Below are 24575 nucleotides of genomic sequence, written 5' to 3' on the forward strand. Positions count from 1 at the left end.
TAATTGAGACTAACATGGTCTCACCCCTCACTCTTCTGTTAATGGTCTTTGCTCTTGGCATGTTTGAAAAGGCATGCCTGAAGCCGGAGGGTTTTTACCATGCTGGACACTTCTTTTGTTTGTCGGGCATCCAAATGCTCTTGTAGGCAACAATATAGCCCAAATGTCTCTGAATCTGGTATCCCTCAATGAAATTGCAAATAATTATACTGTGAGTGCTAAAGTCCTGTTTTTTTTTTTATTTTAATATTTTTTTTTTATCATCATTTCCACAGGAGACTAAGGGGTTGGTAGCTACTTAGGTGGACTGCATGCAAATATGTTGATGAGGTACACATTAATAGGAGAGAGTAGAGGGATGACGTGCTCATTCTGATGCTGGTCTTTCACTGTCCAATCAACAGGCTTGTATTATTGACTATTGACCTCATTGACTTTTCCATTCCCTAATTTGTAGGAGGGGAAAAATAAGTTCTGTTACAGACAGAAGACCATCAGTATAGACTTTAAAATTACCTGACTTGATGGATAAAAATGTAGCCTAAAGCTGAAGTTTAGTCAAAACTGGAGTATACAGAACCAATGTTGTGTATCTCACGATTATAAGAGAGACAACAGGTGTCAGTACTCAGGGCCGGACTGGCCTACCGGGATAGCGGGAGATTTTCCGGTAGGCCGCCTGCCCTGGGGCTGCCTTGAGCTCTGGCTGTGGGGGCCGGCTACCCATAGACCGCCGACCCGTGTTAAATACGCACCCGTTCTTCAAACGGGAGGAGCTGCAGAGCGCGCAGGCACACACTCACGCTGAAAGCAGAGGCAGCCCCTGCCCCTTGCATACGTGCGGCTGCGGGGGCGGGGAAAGCCTTTGGACCATGCCCGAGATGTTTCTTCCGCACGCACTCATCTCATCCGCACAGATACCGTACTGGCCATCCTCTCCGATCCAAGAGACTTGTAGATGACAAATCGGAAGGCGACACAGGATTGTCGCCAGGGATCAGAGCCAGCCAGGACATGTGAATTTACCATTGCACCTTCCCTGCCTAAGTCTGCATTAATGCATGAAAACGTGTTCCCTACTCTTCTAACACTCAGCCCTCCTTACCCCCGGCGCCTTGCCCTCCTGACCCCCGGCGCCTTGCCCTCCTGACCCTCCGAACCCCCCCCCCGGCGACATGCCCTTCTGAACCTCCGAACCCCCCCCCTGGCGACATGCACTCCTGAACCCCCAGCTCCATGCCCTCTTGAACCCCCAGCTCCATGCCCTCTTGAACCCCCAGCTCCATGCCCTCTTGAACCCCCAGCTCCATGCCCTCCTGAACCCCCAGCTCCATGCCGTCCTGAACCCCCAGCTCCATGCCGTCCTGAACCCCCAGCTCCATGCCGTCCTGAACCCCCAGCTCCATGCCGTCCTGAACCCCCAGCTCCATGCCGTCCTGAACCCCCAGCTCCATGCCGTCCTGAACCCCCAGCTCCATGCCGTCCTGAACCCCCAGCTCCATGCCGTCCTGAACCCCCAGCTCCATGCCGTCCTGAACCCCCAGCTCCATGCCGTCCTGAACCCCCAGTGCCATCCTCTGCTGACCCCCAGCGCCGAGCCCTCTTGACACACCAGTCCTCCTGACACCCCCAGTACCATATCTTCCGGTCCCCCCGGTGCCATGCCCTCTTGACACACCAGCCATCCTGACCTCCCAACACCCTCACCACCATGCCCTTCTAATCCCCTATTTCTGTGCCCCCCTGACCCCCCTATACCTTGCCCTCCTGACCCCAACCCTACATACTGATGATCTCTGTACACTGCCCTATATGCTACCTCTGTACACTACCCTACATACTACTGACCCCTGTATGCTGCCCTACATACTACTAACCTCTGTACATTGCCCTATTTACTACTGACCACTGTATGCTGCCCTACCTACTACTGACCTCTGTACGCTGCCCTACCTACTACTGACCTCTGTACGCTGCCCTACCTACTACTGACCTCTGTACGCTGCCCTACCTACTACCGACCTCTGAAAGCTGCCCTACATCCTACTGACCTCTGTACGCTGCCCTACCTACTACTGACCTCTGTACGCTGCCCTACCTACTACTGACCTCTGTACGCTGCCCTACCTACTACTGACCTCTGTACGCTGCCCTACCTACTACTGACCTCTGTACGCTGCCCTACCTACTACTGACCTCTGTACGCTGCCCTACCTACTACTGACCTCTGTACGCTGCCCTAAATACTACCGACCTCTGAAAGCTGCCCTACATCCTACTGACCTCCGTATGCTGCCCTACATTCCACTGACTTCCGTATGCTGCCCTACATTCCACTGACCTCCGTATGCTGCCCTACATTCCACTGACCTCCGTATGCTGCCCTACATACCACTGACCTCCGTGCACTGCCCTACATACCACTGACATCTGTGCACTGCCCTACATACCACTGACATCTGTGCACTGCCCTACATATTACTGACCTCTGTACGCTGCCCTACAAACCACTGACCTCTTTACGCTTCCCTACATACTACTGACCTCTGTACGCTGCCCTACATACTACTGACCCCTGTAGGCTGCCCTACATATTACTGATTTCTATGCGCTGCCCTACATATTACTGATTTCTGTGCGCTGCCCTACATACTACTGACTTCTGTACGCTGCCCTACATACTACTGACTTCTGTACGCTGCCCTACATACTACTGACTTCTGTACGCTGCCCTACATACTACTGACTTCTGTACGCTGCCCTACATACTACTGACTTCTGTACGCTGCCCTACCTACTACTGACCTCTGTACGCTGCCCTACCTACTACTGACCTCTGTACGCTGCCCTACCTACTACTGACCTCTGTACGCTGCCCTAAATACTACCGACCTCTGAAAGCTGCCCTACATCCTACTGACCTCCGTATGCTGCCCTACATCCTACTGACCTCCGTATGCTGCCCTACATTCCACTGACTTCCGTATGCTGCCCTACATTCCACTGACCTCCGTATGCTGCCCTACATACCACTGACCTCCGTGCACTGCCCTACATACCACTGACCTCTGTGCACTGCCCTACATACCACTGACATCTGTGCACTGCCCTACATATTACTGACCTCTGTACGCTGCCCTACAAACCACTGACCTCTTTACGCTTCCCTACATACTACTGACCTCTGTACGCTGCCCTACATACTACTGACCCCTGTAGGCTGCCCTACATATTACTGATTTCTATGCGCTGCCCTACATATTACTGATTTCTGTGCGCTGCCCTACATACTACTGACTTCTGTACGCTGCCCTACATACTACTGACTTCTGTACGCTGCCCTACATACTACTGACTTCTGTACGCTGCCCTACATACTACTGACTTCTGTACGCTGCCCTACATACTACTGACTTCTGTACGCTCCCCTACATACTACTGACTTCTGTACGCTGCCCAACATACTACTGACCTCTGTACGCTGCCCAACATACTACTGACCTCTGTACTCTGTCCTTCCTACTACTGACCTCTGTATGCTGCCCTACATCCTACTGACCTCTGTATACTGCCCTACATCCTACTGACCTCTGTATACTGCCCTACATCCTACTGACCTCTGTATACTGCCCTACATCCTACTGACCTCTGTATACTGCCCTACATCCTACTGACTTCTGTATACTGCCCTACCGACTACTGAGCCCTGAATGCTGCCCTACATCCTACTTACACTGGCCAAAAATCACAGCAGATAGCCAGCCCTGAAACTAATCAAGAAAATCAGCTTGCAATACTAGATGTTCTGCCTTTGTGATGGACTCTGGTATCAGACTTGTGGGGACAACCAATTACTCCCCAGACCAACAAAAAAAAATGTGAATGAAAGTGACGAGATTCTCACTGAAGCTAAGGCAGGCTAAGTTTATATTTTTAGTAGTTTTTTTTTAGTAGTTTTTCAAGGTTTTCTTTATGCCGTCTAATTTTTATTAGGGATTTGCTAGGTAATTTCGAAAAAAAAAAAAGTTGATGCTAGAAAAAGGGGCGCGCTGCATCCCGGTGATCTTTGATCTCTTCAATGTTGTTCAGGTAGATCTCCATCTTTATAGGTTGCCTTCCCCTGCTTTAGGGACTCAGTGCTACGTTAAGACACCTTTTGTGGTATTTTTTTTATGGTCCATATTTGGTTGTAATATATATGCCCTATAGAGTTGACCTGTTGTACACTTTTGTGTTGATAGCTTTGGAGAGCATGTGGAAGCTGGTCTTTTGGGCATGCCGCACTCCACCCGTCTGGTTGACGGGGATGTATTGTTCAGGCAGGGGCACTTTCCATCTCTCCCTCCCCTTGTGGGAGGTGGCCCCTGATTGGATGACTGTGCAGCGTCAGCCTGGTCTCTTCTCCCTAATGGGTCGATGGAGGCGGGTTTGTGCTGCCAAATCTTTTCCATTGTGACCACTGTGCACCTATGCACAGCGGCAGCATGCACACAACGGTCTGGCACCCCATGTGGACCCAACAGGGGTTCCTGTTGGTGTAGTGTGGGAGCATTTAAACTGGGGGGGGGGGGGTGCTCTGTGCCTGTGCTGCGGCCTGGACACAAGATACAGGGACAACCATTTTGGAGGTATGATCATTTACTGGAGGGGGATACAGATGGTATATTGAGAATCTGAGTTACGAGCTGGATGCACTCTATATCTCTCTTATAATTGGGGATGTAATTTAATCTATGATCGCCTGAATACTGGGGGAAGTTACGTTATGCTATTGGGCTGGTATAATAATGGTATGGGGCTGGTATAAAATTATTTCCAGGGCTGGTTTTTATCCCCAGTCCGGCCCTGCCAGTACTGTCTACATTCAGTGACAATACATGCTGCTCCCAAGGTTTTTGTGGTGCTGAAAACGCTGTTAGCATTGATGCTTGTGCTCTTGGAGATTTGTTTGCAGGAATTCATGTACCGAGAGCTTAGCTATTAAGGAAGACCGATACCATTAAAAATGAGTTGAAAATGGAGCCAATTTGTTTTTCACTGTTTGCAAGGCAAAAAGTGAATGAAGGACGTCTCCTTTAGGGTTTATATGTGAATAAGTGAAAGAAAACACAATTTTTTTAAGTAATTTTAGCTGAGCACATGGCTTATAGTATTTGTCTTAGAATGTGATTATGTAGTTAAAGTTGAGTGTTACAAGCAGTGTTAATTTTGGCAGCAAATTTCAATTTAGTTTTAGTTAGTCTTTTGACTAAAATGCCATTTTAGTTTTAGCCGTATTTTAGTCATCTGAATTGATTTCGTTTTAGTCATATTTTAGTCAACTAAAATCTCCAGTACATTTTAGTCCAATAAAATCTCATACATTTTAGTCGTCTACAAATAGAATAGGTTTAGGTTAATTCTAATGCATTATTTAAACATTTCTCTGGCATTTCCAAATGAATTGTATACTCCTGGAGTAAAAATCAAATAATATTTTATTATAAGGTTTGAACATGCACTACAGACACAGATTTAGCCATTGTGATATATAACATCTTTATAAATAAAACCAAGTTTCATAAACACACAGAAATATTGCTTTTTGACATACCGAAGTGCAACTTTAAAATACAAAAAACTGTAAACTCCATTGGCTGTAATGTCATTGCACATATTACCTGAATATATTACTAACCTTAAATATTAGGGAAAAATATAAGGAAAGCCTTTTTCTTATTTTTTTAGTTTTAGTTATTTGCCCCATACTTATGCTTATGCGGTGGTGCAATTCATGTTCAAATTATTACAGGCTCTGGTGGAATTCCGTTGCTAATTTATGATGAATTTCGGTGTTAATTTTTATGTCAATTTTTAATTTAGTTTTAGTTATAGTCTTATGACTAAAATGCCATTTTAGTTTGTCTTATTTTAGTCATCTGAATTGTTTTAGTCATATTTTAGTCAACTAAAATTGTGTTAATTTAGTCGACGAAAACATTTTAGTCGATGAAATTAACACTGGTTACAAGAGAATCTACCTTTTTATATTTTTTTCCTTTATCATAAAGCACTATGTTATCTGCTTTAAAACGGCCCTATAGCAGTTTTACTGCTACAGGGTGGCACCTGTGCGCCGCATTACACACACACACACGCACACACACGCACACACTTTGATCGCCCCTGATGTTAACCACTTTCTCAGCTAGTGTCATTAATACAATGAATGATAGTGCATATTTTTAGCACTTGTCATTGTATTTGTGTCATTGGTCCCTAAAAAGTGTCATAATGTTCGCAGCGATATCGCAGCACCGCTATAAGTCGCTGATCACCGCCAATACTAGTAATTAAAAAAAAAATATACGTGTGTGTGTGTGTGTGTGTGTGTATGTGTGTGTGTATATATATATATATATAATATATACATATACATACATACATACATACATACATACATACATACATATACATATACATATTGGCCTAAATTTATGAGGAAACAAGATTTTTTTTTTAAAAAATGTTATTGGATGTGTTTTATAGCAGAAAGCAGGGGTTTTTTTTTTTTTTTTTTGGTTTATAGCGCAAAAAATAAAAACAGAGGTGATAAAATACCACTAAAACAAAGCTCTTTTTGTGGGGAAAAAATGACATAAATTTTATTTGGATACAGTAAAAATGGCCTGATCGTAAAGGGGGCAAATCTTCTGGAGGTCAAGTGGTTATGCGATGCCACTTGTGGTTGTGGAGAGCTACGTAAATTACGTTTCATCTACTTTGTGTTTTCATTTTGATATGCATGTAGAAAAGATAATTATGCATTGTTAGTGTCAATATAATTAAAACATGTTAATTTATTTCATTGTAGGTTAACAGAAAATATGAGACGGTTAAGTAAGTACTGGCATTTACCTTGATGCTGAAATCACAAGATAAATGCTATTTGTTATGCTGGTGTGGTTTTATTGTATCAGTAATGTAGTTTTAATATGGAGTTTAAGAACCTAAAAATGTATTCAGTGACTTTGTAACATTTTTCTATCGTCGCTGACTTAAATAAAAAGTGTGCATTTTGAAGTTTAAAAAATGTTTTTATTAGAGTAGTATGATTAATATTGAGTATATTGTATTTAACATTTTCTTCAATCAAAGTGGTGGTGGTAACGTATAAATTAAACCCTCATTTTAGCATGCTGTTTTCTCCATAAAAGACTGCAAATCACAGGAATCTTTTCAAATTTGGCATGGGACATTAATAAACTATATGTATATTTTATCTTTCCAGCAAAGCAAAGCCATCCACACAAGCCCTAAAACAGCATAGAGCTGCGATTAGGTGAATACGTTTGGGTTGATGTTTTGGTGGGCTGCAGCTCACCATTTTCCCAGCATTGAGAAAGGTGGGCTGTCCCCCAAATATGACTGACCAAATAAATGTACTTAATTACAGCTCTCGCCTGTTTTTAAGTTTTTTTGCTTTGCTCTACTGTTTCAATCGCTGTGTCTTTCTCATATATCAGTGTTTCTCAACTCCGGTCCTTAGGGCACACTAACAGGCCAGATTTTAAGTATTACCTTGGGGAGATGCAGACTAGAATACTGCAATCACTGTGCAGCAAATGATATCACCTGTGATGTATTTCAGTTTTCTTGCAAACCTGGCATGTTAGTGTGCCCTGAGGACCGGAGTTGAGAAACACTGTCATATATTATATATTTTTTTATTACTGTGTGTCTATCAGCAAGATGGCAAATATGGTCCACTGAGGCATGCAGCTTAATAGCCAGATATTTGGGGTTCCAATGCTGGAGAAATGGAAAAAAATAGCACATAGAAAACTGAAGGCTAGACCCCCTCCACCTTACGCCTACTCATTTCTGTTTCGTTTCCCAAAAGGAGAGGGAAGAAACATTCATTTCTCTAGCGCTCATCGACAGACGTAGTCCTCGGTGATACACCACCTTCGGGTTATGTTACCTCCGCAGGAGCAGGACTAGACAGGAAATTAAAAAGCTCTGGCCACACCCTAGGGGCAGTCCCAGAGGGTATATCCTCTCTCTCTCTGCCTCAGCAAATCAGTTATTTTCTGTCTAGTTAGGAGTAAGGACCTAGACACCTTGCTGGGATCTTAGGTCCTGGCAAGAATTTTTTCTTAAAGGATTTTTTTTTAGACAGCTTTTTTCTCCAGTGTTCCTGTGAGATCTTCAAGCAAGAAAGCTGAACTGGGCGACGGGCTGGATGTTGAGATCCGGTGGTCACCCCAGTTCAGCCTACGAGCGCGTGCAGGCCATAGCTCCGCGCTGGGTCGGCCGCGACAAAGTCCCATTAAAGGACTGTCCACGCGAGTTAAACGTCTCGCCGAAACGCCAAAGACCATGAGTCACGGCGTCCGTATCGGTCGACAGCCCTCCCGCCCCGGTGGAGAGGGGTACTGTCAGGAGTTGGTGCCCGCCTGGTTCCGGTATGGTGAGTAGTATGTTCCCCCTTTTTCCCTGACGGGTTTTGTGGTGAACGCGGGCCCCTCTCTGTATGGTAAGAAAGAGTCCTTTCTATCCTATAACATGTCACAAATCCTCCTACTTTGAGTGTGATTTATGTGTGCAAAAGCCAGGAGGCTTGGCTTGGGAGCTAACAATCTATTGTATACATGTTTTAAAGATGTAATCTGTGGCATTCTGGGAATCTTATGGGTTAAGTATAAGCTACCTACCAGTCAGAAGCCACGGACATGTAGACTGCCTTCCAAATCAGATCTCCAGCTATTAGCAGGCCTCCCGAACGGCCACGCGGTCCGCCAGGGCCGGTACCGCTAACCACGCCATATCCCCATGCAGAGAGAGTGTTGTGTGCCCTGCAGCACACCGCTATTCAGTTTAGGCCGCCGCCATTTTTTTTGCTGGATCGCACGAGCCGCCATTTTGGCGTAGCCTCGTGTCTCCAGCATGGGGGCGGCCATGTTTGAGGTGATCCTACACCTCGTGGAGCTTGGGGGAGGCGCCGGAAGGCGTGCAGAGGGGCGGAGCCGCCTCCTTTCTTCCTGGGCAGCCAGCCAAAAGACTTCCTGTTTGTCAAGACAGCGCTGTAAGCTGTTGCAGTTTAACTCTGAGCATCAAGTGGTGAGCCTGGGGGTCTATCTCTCTCTCTCTCGATCGATAGGGATCCCTAAGCAGGTAACACTAAGGGGCTTTTTTGTGGCGCTGGGGGTCAGAAAAGAAAAAAAAAAAAAAAAAAAAAAGTTTTTTTCTTTACTTTTGAATTATATTATCCAGGAAGTAACTGGAGTTATTATGGACCCTGCCACACATATTCCCCCACCTGTTTCCCTCGAGGGGGCCTCGGGACCCGCCGGTGCACAGAGTATAGAGTCATTTACAGCAATTTTGGAGTCTATGGTGGCTCGGGTGGAGGCGGCCTGTCAGGGACGGGGGTCAAGGAAGCGACCCCCGCCTACCCCTATACCATCTGACACCTCTGACTCAGATTCAGAGATGGTCACGGCAGTTGCAGGTTCCTCTGCAAGGGCTGTTATCCCAGGTAAAGCCCCCTCAGACAGTGAGGAGGACGCTTCTTCTCTTGCTTTAATTCAGGAAGAAGCATTGGTGGACGCACTAGTTGTGGCAGTGCAAGAAACCTTAAAACTTGAGGCTTTACCGGCAGAGGCAACTGAAACAGAGAGGCCTTTTGGGACTAATAAGCCCATCAAGACGGCGAAGGCTTTTCCTGTACCTAAATGTTTTGGTAATCAGATTAAAGGAGAATGGGAGCATTCTAAACGTACCTTTACTATTTCCAAGCGTATTGCTAGACGCTATCCGTTTGAGGAATCCATCATTAAGAAATGGACGGTACCACCAGTCGTGGATCCGCCTATTTCCAGGCTGAATAAAGCCACGGTTATTCCAGTGGAGGACACTTCGTCCTTTAAGGATCCGGTGGATCGAACGATAGAAGCAGAGTCCCGCACTATCTTTTCTCTGATAGGGTCAGCATTTAGACCAGTAATTGTTATTGGTCTAGTTTCCCAGACACTTACGGAATGGGCGAAAATGGTACGCCAAGATCTTAGGGGAAAAGATATTCCCCAGGAGACATCTGATTTGATGGAACAGATCATACAAGGGCTACGGTTTATCTGTGACGCAGCCTTGGACACTACTCCCCTATTAGGGCATGCATCTAAGTTAGCAGTGATCCTCAGACGTGTGCTGTGGTTAAAATGCTGGTCAGCTGACCTAGGTTCCAAAAAGACCTTGACCAATCTCCCCTTTCAGGGGAATCGTCTATTTGGAGCCAACCTAGATGAAATCATTAAGGATGCCACTGGGGGCAAGAGCACTTTTTTGCCACAGGCTGCAAAAGCTAAGGGACCTCGCAACAAGCGAGGACCTTTCTTTACCGCCCATAAAGGGCGCCCGGCTGGTACTAGCGGGAAAGGCAAGACTCCTCCAGGAGGGTTCAAGAAGGGGATCAACCCAGCCAAACCCGAAGCAAAGGAGTACACAGCCTGAAGGTGCGCCCCCACCCGGTTTCAGGGTGGGGGGACGTTTTCACCGGTATTCAGGACATTAGATCGAGCATCAACCACTACTACCGGTGCGATTCTTCCCTTCCAACATTTAAGTACCACAGGAAGCGGTAGTTACCGTTCCCTGAAAAGATCTTTTCCTTTACCTTTTCCTAAGATTAGTCCCGATACCTCACAGGAATCGGATCTGGTTGACCAGATAGGCCAAGTAGCCTCTAGTCGGGTGACTTCGGTCCCTGAGGTTCAACCAGAAAAGATCACCTTTCCTGATAACTATCAGGTATCTGATAAATGTGTGGGAACAGAAAACGACCAGACTTTCTCGGATGGTCGGGGCCAGATAGCTCTAGGGACGCCTGGTTCAGATCCAATCAGCGCCAGTGGTCCTAGAAATTCTAGGCTGGCCTCCTCAAGCCGGCCTGGCCGACTTGGACATGTTAGTCGCAGACGTTCCGTGGGAACTTCGTCTCAGGGAGTGTCTGTGGTCTCAAGGACCAATTTACCTTCGTGCTTTACGGTCGCTGGTTTTAATGGCCTGGCCATTGAGACCCAAGTACTGAAGGACAGAGGTTTGTCTACTTCAGTCATTCCTACCCTTATTAAAGCAAGGAAAGCGACTTCCAGGAAAGTCTATTATCACACATGGAAGACTTATATTGCGTGGTGCGAATCTTTAGGATTTCCTCCACGTACCTATTCGGTGACTCGAATATTGGCCTTTTTGCAACAAGGGGTTGAGCAGAAGCTAGCCTTGAGCACCATCAAGGGTCAAGTTTCAGCATTAGCAATCTTCTTTCAGAAGCCTTTAGCTACCAAATCCTTGGTGCGGAATTTCATCCAGGGGGTGCGGCACCTGGCTCCTCCAGTCCGCGCGCCCTTACCGCCCTGGGATCTTAATTTGGTTTTGTCGGTTCTACAGAAACCTCCCTTTGAAAACATCAGGGAGATTCCCTTGCTTACTCTATCCCAGAAGGTGGCCTTCTTGGTGGCTATTACTTCTGCTCGCAGGGTGTCAGAACTGGCTGCATTATCATGCCAGTCACCATACCTAGTGATTCATAGGGATAAGGTAGTACTTCATCCTAAGCCATCTTTTCTTCCCAAGGTGGTTTCAGATTTTCATCTGAATGAAGATATTGTACTACCTTCCTTGTGTCCTCAGCCCAAGCATCATCGGGAACATGCGTTGCATTCCTTAGATGTGGTTCGGGCAATCAGGGTATACCTGAAAGCTACGGAATCATTCCGTAAGACGGATTCACTTTTTGTGATCACGGATGGCCCCAGAAAGGGTTTGCCTGCATCTGCCGCGACCATTGCCAAATGGATTAGACAAACGGTGGTACAGGCTTATTCTATTAAGGGTCAGAGTCCTCCGTTCCCTGTTAGAGCGCACTCCACTCGAGCGCTCAGTACTTCCTGGGCCTTTCGCCATCAGGCGTCAGTGGTCCAGGTATGTAAGGCGGCCACCTGGTCGTCGGTACATACCTTTACAAAATTTTATAAAATTGATGTGACGGCATCGGCGGATGCCTCATTTGGCCGCAAGGTTTTGCAGGCCGCAATTTGAGGAGACCGGTGGTCTACCTCAAGGGTTTTTTTCTGTTTGAAAAAAAAAAAAAAAAAAAATTGTTTTCTCTTTTTTTGGTTGAGTCTCATCATCAAGGATGAGCATTGTAAACTTCTAGTTGGCACCGGTTGGGCCTTCTAGATTGGGATTTGATTTCCATTTTCCCACCCCTCAGTTGTGATACTGCTCTGGGACGTCCCGAAGGTGGTGTATCACCGAGGACTACGTCTGTCGATGAGCGCTAGAGAAAAATGGATTTTTGTAAAATCTTACCGTAAAATCCTTTTCTCTTAGCTCATCGACAGACGTAGTCCCCGCCCCTCTGTTTTGGAGTTGGGTTGGGTTAAATTCTCTAAGCACTGCTTTTTCACATAACTGATTTGCTGAGGCAGAGAGAGAGAGGATATACCCTCTGGGACTGCCCCTAGGGTGTGGCCAGAGCTTTTTAATTTCCTGTCTAGTCCTGCTCCTGCGGAGGTAACATAACCCGAAGGTGGTGTATCACCGAGGACTACGTCTGTCGATGAGCTAAGAGAAAAGGATTTTACGGTAAGATTTTACAAAAATCCATTTTTTCCTATTTTTTTTTTCTTACTGAATTAGATTATTTTTTTTTCTACTAAAAGCTGCTGGTAGATTAAAATGAACCAATAAGTGCAGGTTTTTCCAGTTCAGTTATACTAGTGTTCTCTGTGACAGTTCTGCGGTCATCACTGACAACCCATCTGTGTTCCATTTAGCACAGCACTCTGCTAAGTCAAGCTGGTATGTCTGGAGATTCTCTGTGAATTTATCGGAACCAAAGGGAGATGCAGCTTTATCCTGACCCTATCTATAAAGACCTAATTCTCTGTGGCTTACAAGATCTGTGGCTGTGTTTGGGTATTTCCTAAGATTGTTCCCGAGTATTTTTGGTGTGGAAATTTTTAGAGGCAGCTGAAGTTAAGACTGGGCACTGTATATAACAGACCATTCTTTTCGTGCTGCTTGTTCACTTTTACTGCTATCCTTGCAAAAGAGGAGAACCATTCTCTTCAATACTGCTCAGGCCCTGTGTGAGTTTTTTTATTTTGTTTTCTTGCAGCTGGGCAGTGTAAGCCAGAACGGCCATTTGAAATTCCCTCCAGTGTCTTTCCTGGCTGGGTTTTTCTGATGACGCAGCAGTGTTCAACTGTGTCGGCATGGGGCGGTCTGGAGTTCGGATATTGTAGACTCTATATTCACTGTGAGCAGGAGGAAATGTCATACTTTATATGATTGTGACAGCAGTATGCAGCATGTTCCCAGTCATTGCTTGAGAAAGGACTTTAGCCTCTTCTGATGCGATAAAGGATTCCTTGGGAAGGTGTACCATGGATTAAACCTGATGGATACCTGCCATTTCCTGTTCTTAATGATCACTATTTTCTGCTATGCTGTACCAAAGCACAAGTTCTGGGGTTTTGAGTAGCCCTTGCCTTTAGTTACACACCCTGTTTGGGCACAGACCTCATTTCTGACACCATCTTAAGGGCGATCACCCTGCAGATGTGCATAAATATTCTGTTCTGCATCTAATATGAATTGTGCGCAAAGTTTAGTTTGACAATGGTAAAGACTGGGCCTTTTTCATTTCTACCTTGTCCCAGAAGGAACCATCTGCATCGGCAGCCGTTTCTGAAACTCCCCCTTTTTACCTTAAGTGCCTATTTCTCTTCCTTTCTCATTTTATTTTTTTCATGCAAGGGTGACTTATAACTTTTCTTTTCCTCAGGCCCAGGGGGTTCTGAACGTCCTTGGCTAGACACTAAATCCAAACCTGCTGAAAAATCCACCTCAGCACGAAAGTCTGCCTCTTATTTCATTGGAGTTGGGGTCCACCTGATGGCTTTGGCTTTGATTTGGGAAGCTGGCATAGCTGATACATGAAAGCAGGAGGTAGTATCCAAAGGTGAGTTTAGATACCCCCCTTGAATTTTTATTTTTGCATCTTCCCATGTCTCAACAATGTTGGATAGACTTTTTTTTTTCCTTTTTTGAGAGTGTTGAACCAATGAGTCATCATTCTCATGCCTGCAACGAAAAGGTATCTAAACCATTTTACAGTTCTGAAAGACCTTCTTCCTATCTTGGATTTAAAGGCTCTCCATAATCTTTTTCGTCATCTTCAAACACCTTGGATGGAATCTTCTCAGTCAGTTATTGCCTCCCTTCATTGTAGAGACTTTTTTTGGCATACATCAATATAAGGGATACATATTTTACACATTCTTGTCTTTCCAGGTTTTTTGCTGAAGGTGACTATTGCTATTAATATCAGGCTCTTCCTTGCCTCAGCCCCAAGAGTTGTTGACAAGTCTTCGCACCAGTTCTAGAACTTCTTAATTCCAGAGGTATTCCAATATTTGGATACCTGGACAATCTGCTGCAAAAACAGACCTCCTTAACTCCAAGATGTCATCTTACTTGGGGTACTTGGTCATTTTTCTATATACCATTTAAGCTGCAGCCTTCTTGCCCCAGGGAGGAAAACTGCAGAATTGGGTTTGGTAACTTCAAAGCCGATTTCATTCTTGCCTGTGGAGATTCATGAGAGTGCTGGGATTGATGATTTCCACCTTTTTGAAGCAGTCCCATTTGCTCAAATGAATTTGAACTTTGCAACAAAACTTTTTCACAGTGTGGGAAAACTGCAAACTTTTTAGTCAATCATCTGGTCACATCCTTGACTTTGATATCGGTCATGGTGGCTTCTGTCCCTGACATTGTTAGAGGGCAAGGGTTTTTCCTCCCTTACATTGGAAGATTGTCCTTAATAATGCCAATATTATGGATCGGGGAAAATTTCTGGTTCAAATGTCTATTAATGGTTGCTGGTTTCAGGAAGAATTAAAGCTTCAAATCAACTTCTTTCCAATTTATTAATAAATATCTTTTGGCCTAGGTTGTTTTGAAACCAAAAACATCTTTAACTATATGTGGTTTCTGTTTTTCAACTTATTGAACGTTTTGTGTTGCCTCCCCTGTGCCTGGCAGCAGTTTACCCCAAGAATGTTTTAGCTCAATTGCCTAGATGTGGTGAGGACTATCAGGGTTCATCTTTCTGCTACCGTTTTTTTTTTTTTTTTTTGTAGGCTGATTCCTTTTTATTATTTAGGAAAATTCTACAGAGGCCCTTCGTCTCAGCAGGTTATTGTGCAAGCCTACTGTATGAGTTAGGCGATAAAGTGCCTCAGTTTCTAGTAAAATCCACTCCACTTCAATGACTGTTTCCTAAAGTTTTTCCACTTTTGCAGCCAAATTTAATAAAGCCTATTTTATATTTGTTACATGTACTCATTTTCATAGCATATTGTGAATCACACAACTTGATATTTTTTGAGAACTCCAGAACTGAAATTTGTGCAATTGTTTACAGCTTGATAGTTTTGGACTGCTTGTGTATTTCCTATATCTCATACTTTGGGACAAGCATCTCCAACACAGTTGAGCCAGCCCAATAAGAAAATATCAGAAACAACTGGTGGCCTCTCTGAAAAGAGAGGAAATGCAATATTTCTCTGTTGCCAAAGAGGGGCACACAGTTTTCCCTCGTTTAACATACTAGGACAGCTTCTAGCTCTTTAACCCTTTATTAGCACAGACTATGTGCTGTTCTAGTTTACAACTGATAATGTAATCTTCCAGCACAGTACAGACAAGTTTAACTATGGTAAACATTATATCTCCACCCCCTCTACATGAGTGAGGAAAATAGAATTGTTATACCTAAATCCTTATCTTGAACACTATTGAAACCCAATGCTCCCCCTCCCCCTTCAAATGCTGTTCTATTTTTGGAGATAAGTTTTCTTATCTCTCTTCAAAGCCCTAAGTCCCTAGCTTTCTCCTGCTCCGTTCTTTTGTTATCCGCATGATAGTTTATGACAAGTTTACCGTCAACTGAGATAAAACCAGGCTGAATTTTGTGTTGGGGTGGGTGCTATAAATAGATTAGCAGACAGCTGGTCTCTTCACAGCTTTTTCCCTATGTGAAGAGGGGGTGTGTGCCTTTCCTCCAGTCAGCTGTCTCAAAGTGTATGGCCAAACTTCCCTCCCACAGGTGTATCAGGAAGAGAGAATTCTAATGGGGTATGCACTTTCTAAACAGTTTTAAAAGCTGAAGACAGCACATGCAGTTGCAAGATATAGTATGTGAACCCTTTGGAATGATATTGATTTCTGCACAAATTGGTCATAAAATGTGTGGATAAATAAATCCGCGCTAAGGATATCAAGGGATTGTAACAATATATGCACAAATAAGCTGCAGCCTCCCTTAAACTATAGCCAAAGGCTATAAAGAGATAAATAAAATGGAAGGTGATGGCGCTGCTTATTTAATAAAGTGCAAATAAATATAAGATGCTAAAGTATAAATATGATTGAGGAATAAGTTAATAGATAAAAGATGCGGAGGTGAAAAACCAAGTAAAAAGATCAAACGTATAGTGTTATAAGGGATATAAATTAATCTAAAAATAAATTTAAATATATAAAAATATTCCAAAGGTATATGAGAGAAACAACCACCAGAGGGCGTAATAAATGGCAAAGTGTGACAATAAATATGCTTGTGTATATGCCAAAATAAAATAAACAATGTGAATATATGACAATGCTAAATAAATAAATAAAATATATACAAGGTGTATATTCCACAAGTGATAATATAAATAATAGTGAATAGGTAAGTAAATAAATAGGTGATAAATGTGCGGGAAACTATTAAGCACGGGATGGGTGTGCAAAACAACAGCTGATATACAGTGCAACAAAAGTGATATCAATAAATATATCAAGGTGAGTCAAAGATAAATGTGCCAAAAATAATTTTTTATATATAAATATGCAGGTGAATGTAAAAGTGCGGGAAGTCTATTTGTGCAACGTGCAAAAAAATCCAAAAAATTAGTCCATAAAATAATGGTGATAGCAAAAAATATATAGGTGTACAGGATATCTTACGGTGACCCCCAAGGTGGGTGACTGGTGAGTGGCTAAGTGGCCCCTGGTAAAAAGACCTACTCACCAGATGTACCCACCCCACACAGGGGTATAGAGCGGGTACTGAAGAGGTATCTTATGAGCCTGGATCTGTGTAGTAGTTCCCTTCCTAGGGTAGATGTGTTATGGAGTCCGGAGTGTCCTGAGTGGGGTCCGGTGGTGAATTGTGGTATCCAAAATCTCGTGGGTAAATCAAGTGTGGCCACTCAAGGGTATATGGATGGAGGAAAAAAAGGAGCTCGATAGTGTATTATCGTTATGCTAGAAAGTTTATTGTAAATTACAGCAGCAAAATGGGTACTCACATATACAATGTGGGAAAACCGCGAGGTATCAGCGTCCCGGAACGCAATGCGTTCCAACCAGAGACCAGAACCGGAAGTGACGTGACGGCGCTGTACGCGTTTCGTCATGTGACGTCTTCTGCAGCGTCCTATCACTTCCAGCGTAGGCCCTTTTGTACATGGTGGTTGCTAGGCAACAAAGTAGGCGGAAATCAACAAAGGAAGAATGATGCCGTGGGTCGTAGTATAGGGAACAGGGCGTAAGATAATCTTAGCCAAATAGAAATCAGATGGTAAGTATAAATAGCAAAAACCCAGGCTAACCATTGTTGAATACTAATTAAATGAATATAAAATATAACAATATAAGAAATGTAATGTTCCGTGCCTAATAATTGAACCACCGTGTATACATACAGGGAAGGATATCTCGTACATGTTATTACAATATATACAACAATACTTTATTAACAAATAAGATTAAGAATATGTTAAAATAAAAAAGTATTAGATTAAAATATATTACGCCATCTGGTGGATAGAGTAAATAAATGAAGTACATTTGGTTTAAGAACGTAGACATTGCGCCATCTAGTGGATAAATTGTTAATTGTATAAACTATTCATTTGATATAAAAAGTATATATACGATGTAAAGGTTATTAATGTTGTTACCATGAGTTTGTTAGTATGTGATTACTATCAGTATGTACCAATTTATGGAAAACATGATAGATAAAATATATAATTAAGGAGGACATCTGATTTGATATATGCTATATTGTAAAAAACATTATGGATAAAATTAGCATCAATATAAATTATTGTGTAGAAACCTTATTGGATAAGATTTTATGATTAAAAAATATTATGAATAAAAAATATATAATAATATTTTATAGGAGGATAGTACATCTAATGTGTGGAAAAATATATGTCTATTGATTATTAGAAGGATGTATCAAAATATATATAGAAAGATGTATATAAAAATAAAAAATATATATATATATAAAAATTAAGAAATGGAAGGTGAGATGACAATAGTGTGTATCGAACATTAGAATCCAGTATAATATATTAAGTTTAATACATATGAATATGAATACATACAGTGTAAGAATGTAATAAATGTGAATATAAAAATTAATAAATGGGAAGTGATATAGTAAAAAATAGTAAACAATAAAAATATGTGATTATAAAATATATTGTGATGATAGGATGGATAATATATTCATATATAAAAATTGATAGGAAAAGGATTAAAAATTAGAAATAAAACAGTTGAGGTCTATATCTAGGTTTAATCCCCTAGGCTGGAGTGTATTAAGCCGATATATCCAGCTAGTTTCATTTTTGGAAATTTTAATTCTTTTATTTTCACCTCTCCAGTGTCCTGTAATAGAGTCAATTCCAACAAATGTAAGTCCCCTGGGATCCTTGTTGTGTGCCTCTGCAAAGTGCCTAGAGAGGCTATGTTTCGGGAATCCATTTCTTATGTTCTTGATGTGTTCTCTAATACGCACGAAAAGAGGTCTGGTGGTCCTACCGACATACTGAAGTCGGCATGGACACTCTACCAGGTAGGTCACATGGGTGGTCTGACATGTAATTAGTTTGTTAATCTTGAATTCCTCTCCACTCCATCTGGATTTAAAATATAACGTCTTTCTGGGTTGTTTATTCGTTGATTTGCAAGGTAAACATCTATTGCATCGAATAAACCCTTTTAAATCAGGAAACAGTTTCACTGGTTTGGGGGGATCAATAGCATTATGTACCAATTGATTGCGTAGATTAGGGGCTCTCCTATAGATAAACCTCGGTTGTCTAGGGAGTAATTTGGACAAGGTCTTGTCGGATTTTAGGATAGGCCAATATTTTTTCATAATCTTCTCTGTTTGTCTGAAATTTTGATGGAATCCCGTAATAAAAGCTAGCTCATTAGATTTTTTGTTGGGGACATTTTTCTTTTGTAGGAGTTCTTCCCTATTGATATTTAATGTTTTATCTCTTGTCATAATTAACTTTTGTCTGTCATAACCCTTTTCCTCAAATCTTGTTATTAGAACATCCGTTTGTGATATATAATCTTCCACATTGTCACAATTTCTCCTGATCCTGACAAATTGGCTCTTTGGGATTCCTTCTTTCCATACAGGATGGTGACAGCTGTTAGTAGGTATGTATCCATTCCTATCTGTAGGTTTAAAATAGGTCCTACTTTTCAGTATATTATTGTCTTTAAAAATATTAAGATCCAAATAATTTATTTGATTAAAACTCCAGTCTCCTGTGAACTTAATGCCATATGGATTCTCATTCATTTTTAAAAAGAAATTATTCAAAGATTCTTCAGTCCCTTCCCATAAAATGATAATATCGTCTATATATCTTCGGTAGAATGTTAATTCTGGTATATCCTGAGTGTAAATCATCTTTTCCTCTAACATGTCCATAAATAGGTTCGCTACGCTAGGTGCGTAGCGGGCTCCCATTGCAACTCCCTTTGTTTGTAGGAAATATTCATTTTTATGCCAAAAGAAGTTGCTACTCATGGTGAGTTTTAAACCATCCAGGATATATTTTATTTGTGTTATTTCTAATTTTTAATCCTTTTCCTATCAATTTTTATATATGAATATATTATCCATCCTATCATCACAATATATTTTATAATCACATATTTTTATTGTTTACTATTTTTTACTATATCACTTCCCATTTATTAATTTTTATATTCACATTTATTACATTCTTACACTGTATGTATTCATATTCATATGTATTAAACTTAATATATTATACTGGATTCTAATGTTCGATACACACTATTGTCATCTCACCTTCCATTTCTTAATTTTTATATATATATATATTTTTTATTTTTATATACATCTTTCTATATATATTTTGATACATCCTTCTAATAATCAATAGACATATATTTTTCCACACATTAGATGTACTATCCTCCTATAAAATATTATTATATATTTTTTATTCATAATATTTTTTAATCATAAAATCTTATCCAATAAGGTTTCTACACAATAATTTATATTGATGCTAATTTTATCCATAATGTTTTTTACAATATAGCATATATCAAATCAGATGTCCTCCTTAATTATATATTTTATCTATCATGTTTTCCATAAATTGGTACATACTGATAGTAATCACATACTAACAAACTCATGGTAACAACATTAATAACCTTTACATCGTATATATACTTTTTATATCAAATGAATAGTTTATACAATTAACAATTTATCCACTAGATGGCGCAATGTCTACGTTCTTAAACCAAATGTACTTCATTTATTTACTCTATCCACCAGATGGCGTAATATATTTTAATCTAATACTTTTTTATTTTAACATATTCTTAATCTTATTTGTTAATAAAGTATTGTTGTATATATTGTAATAACATGTACGAGATATCCTTCCCTGTATGTATACACGGTGGTTCAATTATTAGGCACGGAACATTACATTTCTTATATTGTTATATTTTATATTCATTTAATTAGTATTCAACAATGGTTAGCCTGGGTTTTTGCTATTTATACTTACCATCTGATTTCTATTTGGCTAAGATTATCTTACGCCCTGTTCCCTATACTACGACCCACGGCATCATTCTTCCTTTGTTGATTTCCGCCTACTTTGTTGCCTAGCAACCACCATGTACAAAAGGGCCTACGCTGGAAGTGATAGGACGCTGCAGAAGACGTCACATGACGAAACGCGTACAGCGCCGTCACGTCACTTCCGGTTCTGGTCTCTGGTTGGAACGCATTGCGTTCCGGGACGCTGATACCTCGCGGTTTTCCCACATTGTATATGTGAGTACCCATTTTGCTGCTGTAATTTACAATAAACTTTCTAGCATAACGATAATACACTATCGAGCTCCTTTTTTTCCTCCATCCATATACCCTTGAGTGGCCACACTTGATTTACCCACGAGATTTTGGATACCACAATTCACCACCGGACCCCACTCAGGACACTCCGGACTCCATAACACATCTACCCTAGGAAGGGAACTACTACACAGATCCAGGCTCATAAGATACCTCTTCAGTACCCGCTCTATACCCCTGTGTGGGGTGGGTACATCTGGTGAGTAGGTCTTTTTACCAGGGGCCACTTAGCCACTCACCAGTCACCCACCTTGGGGGTCACCGTAAGATATCCTGTACACCTATATATTTTTTGCTATCACCATTATTTTATGGACTAATTTTTTGGATTTTTTTGCACGTTGCACAAATAGACTTCCCGCACTTTTACATTCACCTGCATATTTATATATAAAAAATTATTTTTGGCACATTTATCTTTGACTCACCTTGATATATTTATTGATATCACTTTTGTTGCACTGTATATCAGCTGTTGTTTTGCACACCCATCCCGTGCTTAATAGTTTCCCGCACATTTATCACCTATTTATTTACTTACCTATTCACTATTATTTATATTATCACTTGTGGAATATACACCTTGTATATATTTTATTTATTTATTTAGCATTGTCATATATTCACATTGTTTATTTTATTTTGGCATATACACAAGCATATTTATTGTCACACTTTGCCATTTATTACGCCCTCTGGTGGTTGTTTCTCTCATATACCTTTGGAATATTTTTATATATTTAAATTTATTTTTAGATTAATTTATATCCCTTATAACACTATACGTTTGATCTTTTTACTTGGTTTTTCACCTCCGCATCTTTTATCTATTAACTTATTCCTCAATCATATTTATACTTTAGCATCTTATATTTATTTGCACTTTATTAAATAAGCAGCGCCATCACCTTCCATTTTATTGGTCATAAAATGTGATCTGATCATCATCCTCTAAGTCACAACAATAGACAATCACAGTCTGCTTAAACTAATAACGCACAAAGAATTAAATGTTGCGATGTTTATATTGCACACCATGTAAACATTCACAGTGCAGGTGGAAAAAGTATGTGAACCCTTGGATTTAATAACTGGTTAAACCTCCTTTTGGCAGCAATAACTTAAACCAAACGTTTACTTTTGTTGCAGATCAGACGTGCACAACGGTCAGGAGTAATTCTTGACCATTCCTCTTTACAGAACTGTTTCAGTTCAGCAATATTCTTGGGATGTCTGGTGTGAATCACTTTCTTGAGGTCATGCCACAGCATCTTAATCGGGTTGAGGTCAGGACTCTGACTGGGCAACTTCAGAAGGTGTATTTTCTTCTGTTTAAGCCATTCTGTTGTTGATTTACTTCTATGCTTTGGGTCATTGTCCTGTTGCAACACCCATCTTCTGTTGAGCTTCAGCTGGTAGACAGATGGCTTTAAGTTCTCCTGCAAAATGTCTTGATAAACTTGGGAATTCATTTTTCCTTCGATGATAGCAATCCGTCCAGTCCCTGACGCAGCAAAGCAGCCCCAAACCATGATGCCCCCACCACCATACTTCACAGTTGGGATGAGGTTTTAATGTTGGTGTGCTGTGCCTCTTTTTCGCCACACATAGAGTTGTGTTTTTCTTCCAAACAACTCAACTTTGGTTTCATCTGTCCACAGAATATTTTGCCAGTACTGCTGTGGAACATCCAGGTGCTCTTGTGCAAACTGTAAACATGCAGCAATATTTTGTTTGGACAGCAGTGGCTTCCACTGTGGTATCCTCCTATGAAATTCATTCTTGTTTAGTGTTTTACGTATTGTAGATTCGCTAACAGGGATGTTGGCATTTGCCAGTGACTTTTGTAAGTCTTTAGCTGACACTCTAGGATTTTTCTTCACCTCATTGAGCAGTCTGCGCTGTGCTCTTGCAGTCATCTTTACAGGACGGCCACTCCTAGGGAGAGTAGCAGCAGTGCTGAACTTTCTCCATTTATAGACAATTTGGAGATACTTTTATAACCCTTTCCAGCTTTATGCAAGTCAACAATTCTTAATCGTAGGTCTTCTGAGAGCTCTTTTGTGCGAGGCATCATTCACATCAGGCAATGCTTCTTGTGAAAAGCAAACCCAGAACTGGTGTGTGTTTTTTATAGGGCAGGGCAGCTGTAACCAACACCTCCAATCTCATCTAATTGATTGGACTCCAGTTGGCTGACATTTACTCCAATTAGCTCTTGGAGATATCATTAGTCTAGGGGTTCACATACTTTTTCCACCTGCACTGTTAATGTTTACATGGTGTGTTCAATAAAAACATGGCAACATTTCATTCTTTGTGTGTTATTAGTTTAAGCAGACTGTGATTGTCTATTGTTGGGACTTTAGATGATGATCAGATCACATTTTATGACCAATTTGTGCAGAAATCCATATCATTCCAAAGGGTTCACATACTTTTTCTTGCAGCTGTATACAAGTAAAACTTAAGTTGGTAAATTTGTTTCATCTCTGTTTATCATCAGAGGCTGTTCACTTCACTGGGTATATGTGAGGGTTTACATCCACTTTAAGGGAGTTTGCCTTCAGTTTTCTGTGTGCCTCATGTCCATTTCATCCGTAGGTAGCAGTATAACCCTAGATCTTAGGCATTGTTTACACAAGTGTACTAAAGCATACACCTGTGCGAAGGGCCGTGTTTGCCCCACAGGATGCATGTTCCATATATCTACATGCAAGCATTCCTATTCCTGTCAGTTGGGATGCAGCAACTGCATGGAAACCGCCTCTGCTCCCAATTTGACATCCGTGCAGGTGCGTGTCCCCCAGACACAGACGGTGTGAGTTCAGGGACATGTACCTGCATGAATGTCCAATTTGGAACAGCAGCTGTGTCCGTGTCATGTCTGTCCCAAGTGACATGGAATCGCCGCTTGTTCATCCTGTGTGTGAGCAAACACGGCCCTTCGCACGAGTATACACTTTAGTTAGCCTATATGAGCAAGATCTTGCTATTCAGTTGTGTCTCTCAATAGACTAAAATTATTTATACTTTTATTTAAATACAAAAATACTAAATCTATTTTTATATTCTGAAATGCTAAACACAATTTTCCTCTTCTAGAGCGAGGTGCCAAACCTGTTACAAATTTTGTAAAGAACCTTTCTGCCTTATCAGACTGGCATTCTGTCTACACTTCTGCTATTGCCTTTATTGTAAGTAATAATACTAGCATTATGTAATATTTTTTAAATGCAAATGC

General features: G+C 41.4%; 1 protein-coding gene across 3 annotated transcripts in view; it reads left to right on the forward strand.

The window, feature by feature from the left end:
• The window catches only part of GRAMD4 (GRAM domain containing 4), a 396610-nt gene that overhangs the window by 188391 nt on the left and 183644 nt on the right, over window positions 1-24575 (forward strand). For all 3 annotated transcript variants that reach the window (XM_082253353.1, XM_082253354.1, XM_082253355.1), the window contains 2 exons: window positions 6854-6879; window positions 24437-24528. In XM_082253353.1, coding sequence (XP_082109479.1) covers window positions 6854-6879; window positions 24437-24528 — 118 coding nt within the window. The remainder of the gene's footprint in view (window positions 1-6853; window positions 6880-24436; window positions 24529-24575) is intronic.

The sequence above is a fragment of the Pelophylax lessonae genome (genome assembly GCF_965119305.1).
Source record: "Pelophylax lessonae genome assembly, chromosome: 4".
Taxonomy (NCBI): domain Eukaryota; kingdom Metazoa; phylum Chordata; class Amphibia; order Anura; family Ranidae; genus Pelophylax; species Pelophylax lessonae.